Genomic DNA, 13301 nt, shown 5'->3' on the forward strand with positions numbered 1-13301 from the left:
ATGTTGGGGCGGGAGCTTCCGGTCGCCCGCCGTCTGGCCCCGCCCCCGCCGCGGCAACCCGACACCTGCGCCGCGCCCCGCCCCCGCCCCCCGCAGGTCTGGCCGCCGCTCGGGCGCGCGCGCTGAGCCCCCCGCGTCCGGAGGGTGAGTGCAGGCGAGGCGTGGGGTCGCCAGGAGGGAGGGACGTCCGGGAAGTGGGGGCCGCCCACCTGCAGCGCGGTTCGCCCCTGCAGAGGATGGGCTCATCAGCTCTCGGGGTGGGGGCGCGGGGGGGCAGGTGCGACCCCCGGGGCTTCAGCCCTGAAGGGCCCCTCGGGGTCAGCCCCCGGCCTGGAAGCGGGGCGCCCCGGGGAAGAGGCGGCCCTGGGCCCCGTCTGCACCCCCACCTCGACCCCGTGACCCGGTGACTCGATTCGTGGCCCCGCCGCGCAGGTGTGCGCCGGGCTGCGCGCAGGTGTCCGCGGGGCTGCGCGCAGGTGTGCGCCGGGCTGCCGGGCCGAAGCCGCGGTCGGGATGGCGAGGGCTGCCTGCAGAGCGCAGTGCGGCCGGGGCCCGGGGACCTCGGGGCACCGGAGGACGCGAGACCTGCAGCCCCACGGCGACGCAGGTGGCGGGACGCGAAGGAGCAGGTGCACCGCGGGCGGTCGCGCTCCCTCCCGGCTGCGGGCTCTGTTCCAGCGGACGGTGGGCCAGCCCCGCTCCCAGGGAGGACCCGGCCGGCCGCCCCGAGTGCCCTCCCCGTCCTCACCGACAGCCCTGCGGAGAAGCTGCACTTTGAGGCCCGGATCGAAGCGGGCATCCCTGGGGAGGAAGACCACTGGTTCGGGTGTCATCGCTCTGGTCTTGGCTCCTCGACTCTGGATGTGCAAGTCTGTGTTGTGTGCACTTGTGTCTTGCGTGGGTTTCGGGCCAGCGGAGCAGCGGGAAGGTCATCAAGGTCATCAAGGTCTCGGCAGCGGAGGACCCCAGACGCGGTGGGGACACCGGCTCAGCCGCGGCGGTTGGAGTGAACTGGGCCTGGTTGCCCCTCTGATGCCCCATGTCCCCACGCGATGGATTTTTCACTACGAAAGAAGTGTGTTTGCACACTTGTAAAAGTGTGTTTTTAACTTATTTTTTGTCTTATTTTCCCCCACTGGACTGGCCGGCGGTGCCGTGGGCCTGCCCTCTGCCACGCGGGGGGCTTCGGGCGTGGGGGCCCTGCGGTCTCGGGGGTTACTGTGAGCGACCTGCGTGGCCTGAGGGAAACAGCCTGGAAGGCAGGCGCGGACGGGACGGCTCTTGTTCCGAGGAGGACGTGAATTCGTGCCCTTACCGAATTTGAATCTGGTTACTCGCGGAAGCCAGCCAATGTCGCGTTCTAACCCACAACAGGGTCTATCTTGGAGTCGCGTGAACTCGGGAGAGACGTGGCTGCTTTGTCATGCCCACGCTCCTTCCATCCTGCGTGCAAGCTGTTCCGAGTAACAGGAGATGTGCGGGCTGGGCCAAGGCCGAGCTCTGCCTTCTTTGGAAGGAATCCGGTGACCCCGAGCGTCTGCTGGCCTCCTACCCAGCGAGTCCTGCCGTCCCCTGTCAACGCCCCCCTCCTTCCATCCGGCTCCTGCAACTGGAGCCTCAGCCCTCCCTCTGGCCGGGCAGCCTTGCCCCCGCCCCCTTGCGCAGGGCCCCAGCCCTAGCTCTGGGCTCTTCCCGAGTCACTGCTCCCTCCGCCCAGATGAACACACCCGCTGGGGAAGTTTCCTCTCGTTTCTAACCCACCCACTCGGGGACCTAGCTGGCAGAGATGGACCAGCCACCACCTGGGGTTCTCCCAGCCACAGTCCGCTGCTCCCGCCTAGGACTGTGGACTCTGGAGGCCGGCAGGGTCGGGTTCTCAGTGCCACCCTCCATCAGGTAGCTGTCGCTGAGATGCCAGGGCCCCAAGGAGCGTGTTTCTGCGCCGGGTGGGGGCTGGTTGGTTTGGAGCCAGGAAGCGGTGGAGGGCAAAGCCTCGAGTGAGGCGGCGTAGACCGGCACAGCTGTGGTAGGTGGAGCCCCTGGCCGGGGGCACTGCCACCCAACCCCCGCCGGCCCTCGCCCTCTTCCTGCGTGGAAATGCCGCATCTCTCACTTGACCCTGCCCCCCGGGACTTGGCTGCCGGTCCTCTGACGCTCCTGCCCCCACTCTCTGCAGCAGGAGCCCGGCCATGGTGAAGGAGCCCAGAGGGGACGGGGACGGCGGTCCCACTCCCCGCTCGGAGGGCAGCAGCAGCGGCAGCGAGAGCTCCAAGGATAGTTCGAGATGTTCCACGCCGGGGCTGGACCCTGAGCGCCACGAGAGACTCAGGGAGAAGATGAGGCGGAGGATGGAATCCGGTGACAGGTGGTTCTCCTTGGAGTTCTTTCCTCCTCGGACTGCTGAGGGAGCGGTCAACCTCATCTCGAGGTGAGTCGGTGTAGTGAGGGAGCAGGCTCGGAATGAGGGGGCCCGGGGGAGGCCCGCTCTCCTGCAGAGCCACCCTTTGACCTGGGAGGAAAAGGCAGCCAGAGAGGGTGGAAAAGAGCAGGGTAGATCATTAGAGCTGCAGCTTCTCCGCTGTCGGTTAAAGTCCCTGCGAGCATCTGGAGTTTTTAGACACACTCTTCAACGGGTTAAAAGTGTTGATTCTCTCAGACTGCATTCTGTGGCGGAACTTGGGGCTGGACAGGAACACGGTTTAGGAAGTCATAAAGCAGCAGCTTGGAGAACATTTTCACATTTTCAGCGAGTTTAAGAATTTGACTTACGCCTCTCAGAATCTAAAAATGTCGAATGAATTTTGTTAGCACATTATGTGTTGTGGCCCCCCCCCCCCGGCTTTTTTTTTTTTTTTTAAAGATTTATTTGAGAGAATGAATGACAGAGAGAGAACACGTGGGGGTGGAGAAGGAGAAGCAGACTCTCTACTGAGCAGGGAGCCTGATGTGGGGCTCGATCCCAGGACCTGAACCGAAAGTCGACGCTTCACTGACTGAGCCACCCAGGCGCCCCCTTGGTTCCTTTTTTTATCTTTCCTAAGTTTATGCATTTTATCATTTGCATTTTTCGTGTGTCACCCTGAAGGTTTTGAAGTTGAAAGGCAGGAGGATGTTTAAATGCCCTGTTATAGCTGGTCAGACAGGCACGTGTGCGCACCTGTGGCTCTTGCGTCTCGTTCCGGAGCTGTGGCCATGTTCTGTGAGATTGCTGGCTGCTGCACCACAACCCCGGGGTGGGGGGGAGGGTGGCTGGAAAGTACCCTGTCTGCTGACCCTCCTTTTTCCTCTTCCTAGGGCGAGCCTCTGCTTGCCACTCTGAGAATTCCCTGTACCTTTGATCATCAAAATATCTTATCACCCAAGATAACAAACTGCAAGCACTTTGGAAAGGCTGCAGTGCTGCTCTCTCACAAAAGGGTTGCATTGTTGACATCAGGTATCTCTGCAATGATCATCGTCGTCATTGTCATCGTCAGCGTTCGGGGGGGGGGGCAGGGGGCTCAGTCGGTTAAGCATCTGACTTCAGCTGAGGTCATGATCCTGGGGTCCTGGGATCGAGCCCCACATCAGGCTCCCTGCTCAGTGGCGAGTCTGCTTCTCCTCCCTCCGCCCCCCCACCTCGATCTCTCGCTCACTCTCTCAAAATCTTTAAAAAAATCATCATCGTAATAGCAGCTCACACTGTGTACCGAGCGCTGCTCTAAGAGATGTGGAGCCGTCTATCATAGTATTTTTGGAGTCATTACTATAAAGTAAGTACTGTTCTCTGGCACATGTTTGAAATGAGGAAACTGAGGCTCAGACGCATTAAGTTACTTTCCCGAGAGCGGGCAGCTAATAAGTAGCAAAGCCAGGACGTGAACGTAGGTCGTCTGACTACAACCTGCGCGTGAGGTTTCCCTAACTCCCCAGGCCCATGGGAAGGTGGTGAAGGGCCGTGTGCTCTCAGGAGCCCCTCTTCAGAAAGAAATTACCTGCAGGTTTGATCGGATGGGGGCAGGTGGCCCCCTCTTCATAGATGTGACCTGGCACCCGGCAGGGGACCCTGGCTCAGACAAGGAGACGTCCTCCATGATGATTGCCAGCACCGCCGTGAACTACTGTGGCCTGGAGACCATCCTGCACATGACCTGCTGCTGTCAGAGCCGGGAGCAGATCACAGGCTATCTGCACAAGGCCAAGCGGCTGGGCCTGAAGAACATCTTGGCGCTGAGGGGAGGTGTGGAGCAAGCACTCTACTCCCTGGGACCTCGCTCCCTCGAAGGCCTCTTCTGCCCCTGGAAGGGTCCCACACTGAGCACGCTCAGGGTCCCCTCGCTGCCAGTAGTGTCAGTGGGCATTGTGGGTGGTGGGTGCCGCGGGGACCCCACAGGAGCCACTGCTCGACCTCCAGACCTCGAGGAGGAGTTCCATCAGGAGTGCGGCCGGTGCCTGGTGGCTCCACACGGCCTCATCGATTGCTGGCTGTACCCAGCTCTGGGTCCAGTCAAAGAGCATGGTTCTGGCGCTGATCCCAGGGCTGAGGCAGCTTCTGCGGCCTCTGGCACCTGCCGTCATCAGGCACCCGAGTGTGGGAAGAGGACCTGGATGGGTGGGATTCTGTGGCCTCGTGCTCCCTGCAAGGACTCCCGGGAGGGTGGGAGGGTGCGGGTGTGCGACACACCCAGATCTGGGTAGGGCAGGGATCTCAGATGCTCCGGCTAACTGAAGAGCAGCAGCTGTCCCCTGGTTAGACTGGCAGCTCGTTGCCCGTGGGGTCGGGGCTCAGTAAGTGTGTGACAGGACGGCCACCGCTGCCTGGCCACCCCTTGCCAAGTGCCCTGCTGGGAGGAGGAGGCACACGCTTGGAGAAGCTCAGGGCCCCGTCTCTGAGGAGCCCAGGGCACCGGGTATGGGGTAAGGACAAGGAGGAAGAAGGGCATCTGGAACGCGGGTGAGACCCAGGGACCGTGACCTCTACCACCCCCGCAGACCCCGTGGGCGACCAGTGGGAAGAGGAGGAAGGAGGCTTCAGCTATGCCGCGGACTTGGTGAGGCACATCCGAAGCGAGTTTGGGGACTACTTTGACATCTGTGTGGCAGGTGAGTGGCCGGGCCTTCCCCACGCGTGGGGACAGGGAAGAGAAGGCGGGACACACCTGGAGAGGCACAGGAGGCCCCCACCAGCGTTCAGTTCAGGCCCCGGTAACCCAGGCCACCTGCCAGGGAGGGAGCCTCAGAGGTGCGTCGTACAGCGCCCTTGTTCCCGTGGGTCATCTGCTCCCGGCTCGGCTGCCGTCACCCCATACGTTTCTGTCCCTCTGCCTTCTCGGGCTCCCAGCCTGCTTCCCAGTCCGATTCTTCTTTTTTAAACACAAAAGGGGTATTTGTTACGATGGCAGATGTGGGACCAGGGGATTTCCGGGCCCCTATCAGGAAATGGCACTGGGCCGGGCAGCAGTCCGAAAGGCCGGCCTCCCTCTCCTGTCTGGAGCCATGTAGGCCCTCAGCTCTGCGTCCACTGCACACGTGCTCCAGGCTTCCAGCACACCCGATCTGCTTTTCCCTCCACCTGACCGGCCGCCTGCCCCTGGGGGGCACGCCCGCTTCCGGCCCCTGGTCCAGATGGTTGGCAGGTCTCAGTGTCAGTTGCAGCTTCTCCGGAGGGAGCGTTGGGCCGGCTCAGCTCCAGTGCCACGGGCCACCACCGAGAGGCCAGGTTCACCCGCTAGAAGGCGTGGGTGGCCTTCCCTCTTACCTCCACTCGCTGGGATCGGCCTCAGCTTCTCAAACCAAGCTTGGGCCTCAGACCAGCACATGCCAGGGACGCAGGAAGTCCGGGGATTAATTTGACACATCATCTTGGTGTGACAGTTTTTCTCAAGATTTTTTAGGGAAAGTCACATCATTTTTATATCAAGACAAACACGGCTGCGCTCTGGAGTAGCATGTCAAGGTGACCTGAATGCACCGCGGCCTCCTGGAAGGGAGTTGGTGGTGGTGGCGTTGAACTTAGTCCCAGCCCCCATGTACCTGTCCACTCTTCACAGTCAACGGGGGTGTTCAGGGGAGTCTGGGAGGCCCCGATGAGGCATTAGGAACAGAGCCAGCATTTCCACCTGTTCAGGTGTTCGCTGCTTGCTCGGGCCATTTGGTCAGTTAACCGGGGAACGTGCACAGGTGCAGTAGGCACTAGGTGGTTGTGCGTGGAGACTGGCCAAGCTGTGAGCTTGCAGCTGCTGGGGGACCTGGGGCTTGGCCTGTCATAAAACAGACAAGCAGGGCGATTGGGGTGGAGAGACAGCACGTTGGCTGAGACAGAAAATACAGTAACGGAGCGAACTCTATAAGCAAATGCTACGTTTGTTTGGTGATGTTGAGGACTCCTAGCCACGGGTTCAGCTGTTAAAGCCTCCTTGTGTTTGAAACTCCTGCTGGAAAAATAGCCTCGTTATTGAAAGTGAAATTGTGGTGCTCGGTCCTTCCTCCCCTCTGCCCCTTGGGACGAGAGTTTTTATATTCATTTTTGATGACTTGGGGTTTCTTCAGAACAGAAGTGCCTTATCACAGCCAAGCAGCTTGGCCTCCCAGCAGCCCCGCTCAGGGTCCTGCCCAGGGCGCAGGCCCAGGCAGCCGGCGCACCCCCATAGCTTCACGAAGGCCCACTGTCGTCCTTTGCAAGCACGGCTGCCCGGGAGTTCAGGCTCGGGGAAGCAGGCGGCCCCGGGGTTCACGGCACTGGTTAGGAGCCGAGGCGACACGTAGGCAGATCTGGAGCCCCGTCCTCAGCCTCCCCGGCACGTGCTCACCCCGCAGCCAGTGCCGCACGCTCCGGGAGCTTGGTACTTGGTGGGGCCGCTGCTTCCAGTGTTAGGCAGCTCCCCGGGACCGATCCTGCCTCTGTCATCAGAAGCAACACAGACTGTGACTAAGAAGGAACCTGATGAAGGTCAATCCCTTTCCCCTCCGCGACGCACCTCTGAGCTTTTGGAAGTAGTTCCGGTGTTCGCTCCACTCTCCCCTCGGGTGAAACATCCCCACTTTCTTCAGGTCTCCCCTGGGTAATGAGGTTTCTAACTGAGTCTCTTGGCTCCCTGAGTAATTTCCGTGTTAAATTAAGAGCCCGGTTTTGAATCCGGGGCCCAGACTCCAGCCCGGGACCCCAGATGCCGCCCGACCCACGCTGAGGGCAGCATTTTCTCTTTTCTGTGGCCACAGAGTGACCAGGCCTGATCTGCCCAGCTGCTTGCCAGGGACCTGAGGCAGGACAGCGTGGGGAGTTTGGTGCCACCCCCCGCCCCCAGCTCTTGGGCGGGTGGCCCTAAGCCACCTCTCACCAAAGGTCGTGTCCAGAGTGAGAAGCACATCGTTGTGAGCTCAGCCACTCACTGCCTCGGCCTGCCCGTGCTGCGGTATTACAAGGGCCAAGTCCAGAACCCCCGAGGCAGAGAACTCTTGGCCCCCAGCTTTCTGGTCTCTTCGTCACTCACTTGAGCACGTGGGAGCCAGCCTCTCCCTACTGTCATCCCTGCCGGCAGGTTACCCCAAAGGCCACCCCGACGCAGGGAGCTTTGAGGCCGACCTGAAGTACTTGAAGGAGAAGGTATCCGCAGGAGCCGACTTCATCATCACCCAGCTTTTCTTTGAGGCTGACACATTCTTCCACTTTGTTAAGGCTTGCAGCGAGATAGGCATAACCTGCCCCATCCTCCCCGGAATCTTTCCTATTCAGGTGAGGGTCCCAGGAGGGCCGTGGACCCCCTCGCCCCCGTCCCAGCGCAGGCCAGGGCCCTGGGGCGAAATGCCAATCTCTGATGCTCAGTAGGTTTCCCTTCAGACAGATGCTCTAGTCCTTGCAAACGTGCCACCCCATTTTGGTCACCTTTAGTCCAACCCCCCCCCCCCAAACAGCAGCAGTGTGTGTTGGGCTTGCTGACAACTGTCACTAAAAGGGATTATGGCTCTCATTTTAAATCTTGGTTAAATCCATGTTTCCTAAACTTGACTGTTATCAAAATTGTTTGAAAAAGCTTTTTGAAAGTTAGATTTCCAGATCCCCTGTCTAGAGGTTCTGATTTAATAGGTCTGAGGTGAGGCCTGGGAGCTTACACATCACTTCTTAGGTTTTACAGTTGGTGCTGACGATCAGTGCACCTTGGGAACCACTGGCCTTGATGCTCACCAGGTTATCAGTAAACACACCGAGGGGCGGAAGGGCAGGAATGCTGTGGCAGCTGCTGTACTCTGTGGAGGGGAAGCAGCAGGACAAGGCGAGGGTCCTCCTACAATCTAGACTGACTTTCCCAAGTCACTCTGTGAGACTGCAGTTGGCCTGGAGGCGTGGTGGGGATGGAAAGGGCGGTAAGTATTTCAGGGGAGAGATGGGCTGGGAGGTGGCACCCCACAGCCCCCCGTGTCTCGTACAGGGCTACCACTCCCTTCGGCAGCTCGTGAAACTGTCCAAGCTGGAGGTACCGCAGCAGATCAAAGATGTGATTGAGCCAATCAAAGACAATGATGCTGCGATCCGTAACTATGGCATCGAGCAGGCTGTGAGCCTGTGCCAGGAGCTTCTGACCAGTGGCTTGGTGCCAGGCCTCCACTTCTACACCCTCAACCGCGAGATGGCCACCACAGAGGTGCTGAAGCGCCTGGGCATGTGGATCGAGGACCCCAGGTAAGGCCAGTGGTCCTGGATTTGGGCCCGGGAGGCACAGAGGAAAGTGAGATGGGCGGAGAAGTCAAAAAGAGGTCATAGAACAAGCACGCCCTAGCAGTGCTGGCCACCACGGTGGTACAGACAGATGTCTGCCGTGGCTAGCAGTACACTTGCGTTCTGTCTCAGTGGGAACTCCATGCAGAGAGTCTAATCAGAGAACTCAGGCTGAGTGGTGTCCCCACTCCTCCTGCTTCCTCTAGCTAATCCCTTACTCATCCTGTCTCCATTCTCACCCAGGCGTCCCCTACCCTGGGCTGTCAGTGCCCACCCCAAGCGCAGGGAGGAAGATGTACGCCCCATTTTCTGGGCCTCCAGACCAAAGAGTTACATCTACCGTACACAAGAGTGGGATGAGTTCCCCAATGGCCGCTGGTGAGCACCTGCTGGTGGCAGCCCGTTGCAAGGGTATTCTGTTGCTTGGGGTGGAGACGGAGGGAGTTTGCCTGCTTATTTATGTGCTTTTTGGGGAGCAGCCTGGGATAGGATTCACAGGAATGTCCCCTAAGTGGGTGGGTGCAACCGTCCCTCTGTCAGGAGCCCCAGGTCAGGAGTGTGCCTTGCCCTCTGGGCACCTCCTCTGCCAGGGGCAACTCCTCCTCTCCAGCCTTCGGGGAGCTGAAGGACTACTACCTCTTCTACCTGAAGAGCAAGTCCCCGAGGGAGGAGCTACTGAAGATGTGGGGGGAGGAGCTGACCAGTGAAGAAAGTGTCTTTGAAGTCTTTGCTCGCTACCTCTCGGGAGAGCCCAACCAGCACGGCTACAAGGTGAGTGATGCTGGGGTGGGCTCCTCGGTTATACTCCCCTGCCCTTTCTCCCTGTGGGCCCGACCTCAGGGCCGTGGCTCTCAGTGCTCCTGCTCACTCAGGCCTCCCCTCCTGCTTGAATGTGACACCTCGACAGAGGGAAGGGTGAGCTGGGAAGATCCCACCTAGGGCGCCTAGAAGGGCTGACGTAGTTGTAGGCAGAGCCCTTGAGAGGGAGGAGCCTAGGATGCCCTGTGTGATCGCAGCTTCAGCCTGTCCTCTCTCCCAGGTGACTTGCCTGCCCTGGAATGACGAGCCCTTGGCGGCCGAGACCAGCCTGATGAAGGAGGAGCTGCTGCGAGTGAACCGGCAGGGCATCCTCACCATCAACTCCCAGCCCAACATTAACGGGAAACCATCCTCTGACCCCATCGTGGGCTGGGGCCCCAGTGGGGGCTATGTCTTCCAGAAGGTGCGGCAGGGACCCACAGGGCTGCCCCACCTCCACCGGCACCCAGGGGTTCCCTAGAGATGGGGACAGAGAAGCCTTCCTCCCTGGGGTCTCTTCATTCTAAGGGGCAGAAGATCAGAGCGGCCAGGAGCCCACGCTTTGAGTCCCGCAGCCCTGGGGATGCAGGTCGCTTGCCCGCTCTGAGCTTCAGCTGGCTCTTCTGTAAAATGAGTTTAGGTCACATCCTGTTCTGGGGCCAAAACATGACAAAGCACATGCTTAGCAGGTGGGAGGAACGCAGGAAGCATTCACCTACTGGAGCCGTTACTGGTGTCCTGAGTTGGCACCTTTCTCCTGGGGCTGCTAGAGTTAAGATTACATTCTAGAATCGCAGCCTGTGGGCTTGAGTTTGAAAGGCCTGGCTTTGAGGACCAGCTCTGCTGCTTACCTTCAGCACAGCCAAGTTGCTCAGCCTCTCTGAACTTAGTTTCCACATCTGTGAAACGGGGATCAGTGCGCTCCCCCTGCAGTTTAACGCAGCCTACTCCCTGACAGGCAGTGGGTGCCCCGAGAAGCCCTTGGTGTCCGTGTTGGCCTCCAGCGAGTGGGGAGGATGGGATGTGTCAGGCCTCTCTCCCGGGTCTCCACTTACCAAACGGGGCCTCCCGTCCGGCTTCCAAAGGGGCTTCTCCCAGGAGCCTTCCCTGGTTGGAAGGGTGGCACAGGTGTCCCTCAGGCCTGTCCAGACAGAAACCTCACATAGCTGCTCCCTCCCCTCTGCTTGTATTCGCCCGCTCTGAGCTCCTGATCTATCCACGTGGCCACACCAGTCCCAGTGTGTCAAGTCCTGCCATGCTTGTCTGCGGGGCACCTCCCCGGGACGGTCGGAGGGCAAGGGTCTAGGGTCCGGGCGTGCAGGGACTGGGGTTGATGGGGCGGTGCCTGTCCTTGTCCCACAGGCCTACTTGGAGTTCTTCACTTCCCGCGAGACGGTGGGGGCGCTTCTGCAGGTGCTGAAGAAGTATGAGCTCCGGGTTAATTACCACATCGTGGACGTGAAGGTAGGCCGGCTCCCGGGGCTTAGACGGCGCTCCGTGGCCCAGGGTCCCAGGCCGCAGGCACCGCGTGTCCTGCTCTCCTCAGTGAGTGCTGAGCACCTGGCCCTGGCCAGCGTGGTGGAAATGGGTACACGTACCCAGAGCCAGGCCCCTGCCCCGGCTCAGAGCCCCCAGTGTAGTGAGGGGGCCCAGTCAGCGGGTAATTACCAATCCAGTTGCACTCTCAACAGTAAGGTTCATTAGAGGATGCTGGGGACCCAGGGACGGGACGTCTAACCTGGGAGGCCAGGGAAGGCTTGATGGGTCCCCTGTGGCTGGAATCTTTGAGGACAGAGGGCGTCACAGGGAAAGAGCAGGGGTGTGTGAATGCATTGTCTGCACGGCCTGTGGGGACATGCCGAGTGGGTTCAGAGGAAGGCTAACTTGGGATTGACTGTCCTGCTGGGCGTCTGGGTTTTCCCCTGAAGGCGAGAGGGAGCCTTTCCCAGCAGTGGTGACTAGGCGGTGGATGGCGGTGGGGAAAGAGCGCCAGGGAGGACTGGAATCAGAGGCCCTGCCGCAGGCCGAGTGGCAGAGAGAGGCCTGGCTGGGCAGACCCGAGGGCAGCCAGCAGGAGCCAGCAGGCGTGGGGGGTGTGGAGCTTGGGACACATGGGGGAGGAAGGAAATGGGCAGCCCCCGGGCTTTCACGGAGCTGCAGAGCGAGGAGGGCAACTGAAGCGGGTGAGCGGGTCCAGGCAGTGAGGGGGCTGCAGTGGCAGCACCCAGGTGTGCTCTGACCCCCTCCTGCCCTCAGGGTGAAAACATCACCAATGCGCCTGAGCTGCAGCCCAATGCCGTCACTTGGGGCATCTTCCCGGGGCGGGAGATCATCCAGCCTACAGTGGTAGACCCTGTCAGCTTCATGTTCTGGAAGGTAAGGGGGCGGGAAGGTGTCGTCGGGGCCACCCCGGGGCCGGTGGCTCCGCCTTCCTGGCTGGGCCCTGACTGGACTCTGGGTGGATTCCTGCGGTGGAGGATGGGAGGCGGCTTTGGCAGCTCGCCTTGTTCTATTCCTGGAAATGGCCTGCTGAGCAGCGGGGAGGCCCTGGGGCGCTGAGCATGGAGCCCTGCCCCAAGGGCAGCCCCGTTCACCTTGCCTGCGTGTCTGCTCGGGGGCAGGATGAAGCCTTCGCCCTGTGGATCGAGCAGTGGGGCAAGCTGTATGAGGAGGAGTCCCCGTCCCGCATGATCATCCAGTACATCCACGACAACTACTTCCTGGTCAACCTGGTGGACAATGAGTTTCCGCTGGACAACTGCCTGTGGCAAGTGGTGGAAGACACGTTTGAACTTCTCAAGGGGCCCTCACCAGAGCGAGAGGCAGAGGCCGTATGAGCCCGCACCCCGGTGTCCTTGGCTCGAGGCCACCCGTGTCCTGCCTTCCTTCTCCCCAGTCCTGGTTTTCTGGGGGACCCCTCCCCTCCATTTCTCCCGAGCCCTGGCCTCCACTCCTCATGTGACAGCAGCTAGACCGTGTGAGGCTTCCGGGCTCGGGCCGGACCGGAGTCGGCCCCACACGGGAGCCTGGTGTCCTTGCTCCGCCGAGACCTGTGCTCTTCGGTGAGGAGCCTCTCCCTGCTGGCGAGGACCACGCGGGTAGAACAGCGTCCTCCGCGAGGGGGAGAGGCGGGGTGTTGCCCACTGGGCCCTGGAACCAGAGCAGCCCCGGGGAGATGCTGGCCTGGGGCTGCCGGTGGCCTTGCGCTCCCGGTGCACACGCCGTCACGAAGGGCCGCCCGCTGGCCTCCGAGGCGGGGGCCGCCGGCCCTTCTACCTGTGACTGGAGGGGCAGAGCGCTGTCCTGCCCACCTGCTTGCACAGGCCGCGGGCCGGGCCTCCGGACAGGCCTTGGCTGAAGCCCGTCAGCGCGAGAAATCCCCGCCCCATCTGCCCAAGAGCCAGCTGGGCTTTCACCTTCCTACCGTGCTGCTCTTCGCAGGAACAGTTTCTGTATTCCGGTGGCTCAGGAGGGAAGGTGCCCCAGAGAGGATGAAGGCCTCTGAGCCTTTATACCTTCCCTCCCCCACCCCCCCAAGCCCCCAGCCACAGACGGATTCCCTGCCTGTTCCTGTCAGGGCCAAGATAAGACTCTGAGCAGAACTTCTTTCTTCAGGCTTATTTTTTCTTATTAGGTGGGACCTCTTAGTACCAGCCACGTCCTCCCCTGTGCTCACCCTGTTCCTGACGCTCTGCCCGGCGCTGCTCCCTGGGAGTCAGCCCTCGAGCCTCCCTGCCTGCTGCTCTTCGCTAGCTCAGCAGGTGGGGGGGTGGGGGGTAGCTGTCCAAGGAGCAGCCTGATGGCAGAAGAG

General features: G+C 60.9%; 2 protein-coding genes across 7 annotated transcripts in view; one reads left to right on the forward strand and one right to left on the reverse strand.

Moving 5' to 3' along the window:
• CLCN6 (chloride voltage-gated channel 6) overlaps positions 1-1481 on the reverse strand; it is a 34720-nt gene extending 33239 nt beyond the window's left edge. The window contains exons 1-2 of the mRNA XM_025477197.3: positions 1316-1481; positions 749-1064 (exon numbers count right to left, since the gene is read on the reverse strand). Coding sequence (XP_025332982.1) covers positions 749-799 — 51 coding nt within the window. The 5' untranslated portion in view covers positions 800-1064; positions 1316-1481. The remainder of the gene's footprint in view (positions 1-748; positions 1065-1315) is intronic.
• MTHFR (methylenetetrahydrofolate reductase) lies at positions 38-13092 on the forward strand. 6 transcript variants are annotated; one of them, XM_025477202.3, is made up of 13 exons: positions 2290-2428; positions 3086-3199; positions 3295-3436; positions 4040-4219; positions 4972-5082; positions 7518-7711; positions 8406-8656; positions 8936-9070; positions 9283-9463; positions 9732-9914; positions 10853-10954; positions 11747-11866; positions 12112-13092. In XM_025477202.3, the coding sequence occupies exons 2-13, from the start codon at positions 3110-3112 to the stop codon at positions 12325-12327; spliced, it is 1905 nt and encodes a 634-aa protein (XP_025332987.1). In that variant the 5' UTR covers positions 2290-2428; positions 3086-3109; the 3' UTR covers positions 12328-13092. The 6 variants fall into 6 exon arrangements, with proteins under 6 accessions (XP_025332983.2, XP_025332984.2, XP_025332985.1 ...); XM_025477198.3 differs by lacking the exons at positions 3086-3199; positions 3295-3436 and adding an exon at positions 38-144 and having other exon boundaries at positions 2177-2428; positions 3981-4219; XM_025477199.3 differs by lacking the exons at positions 3086-3199; positions 3295-3436 and adding an exon at positions 75-144 and having other exon boundaries at positions 2180-2428; positions 3981-4219.
• The last annotated feature ends 209 nt before the right edge of the window (positions 13093-13301 follow it).

The sequence above is a fragment of the Canis lupus genome, chromosome 2 (genome assembly GCF_003254725.2).
Source record: "Canis lupus dingo isolate Sandy chromosome 2, ASM325472v2, whole genome shotgun sequence".
NCBI classification, from domain to species: Eukaryota; Metazoa; Chordata; class Mammalia; order Carnivora; family Canidae; genus Canis; species Canis lupus.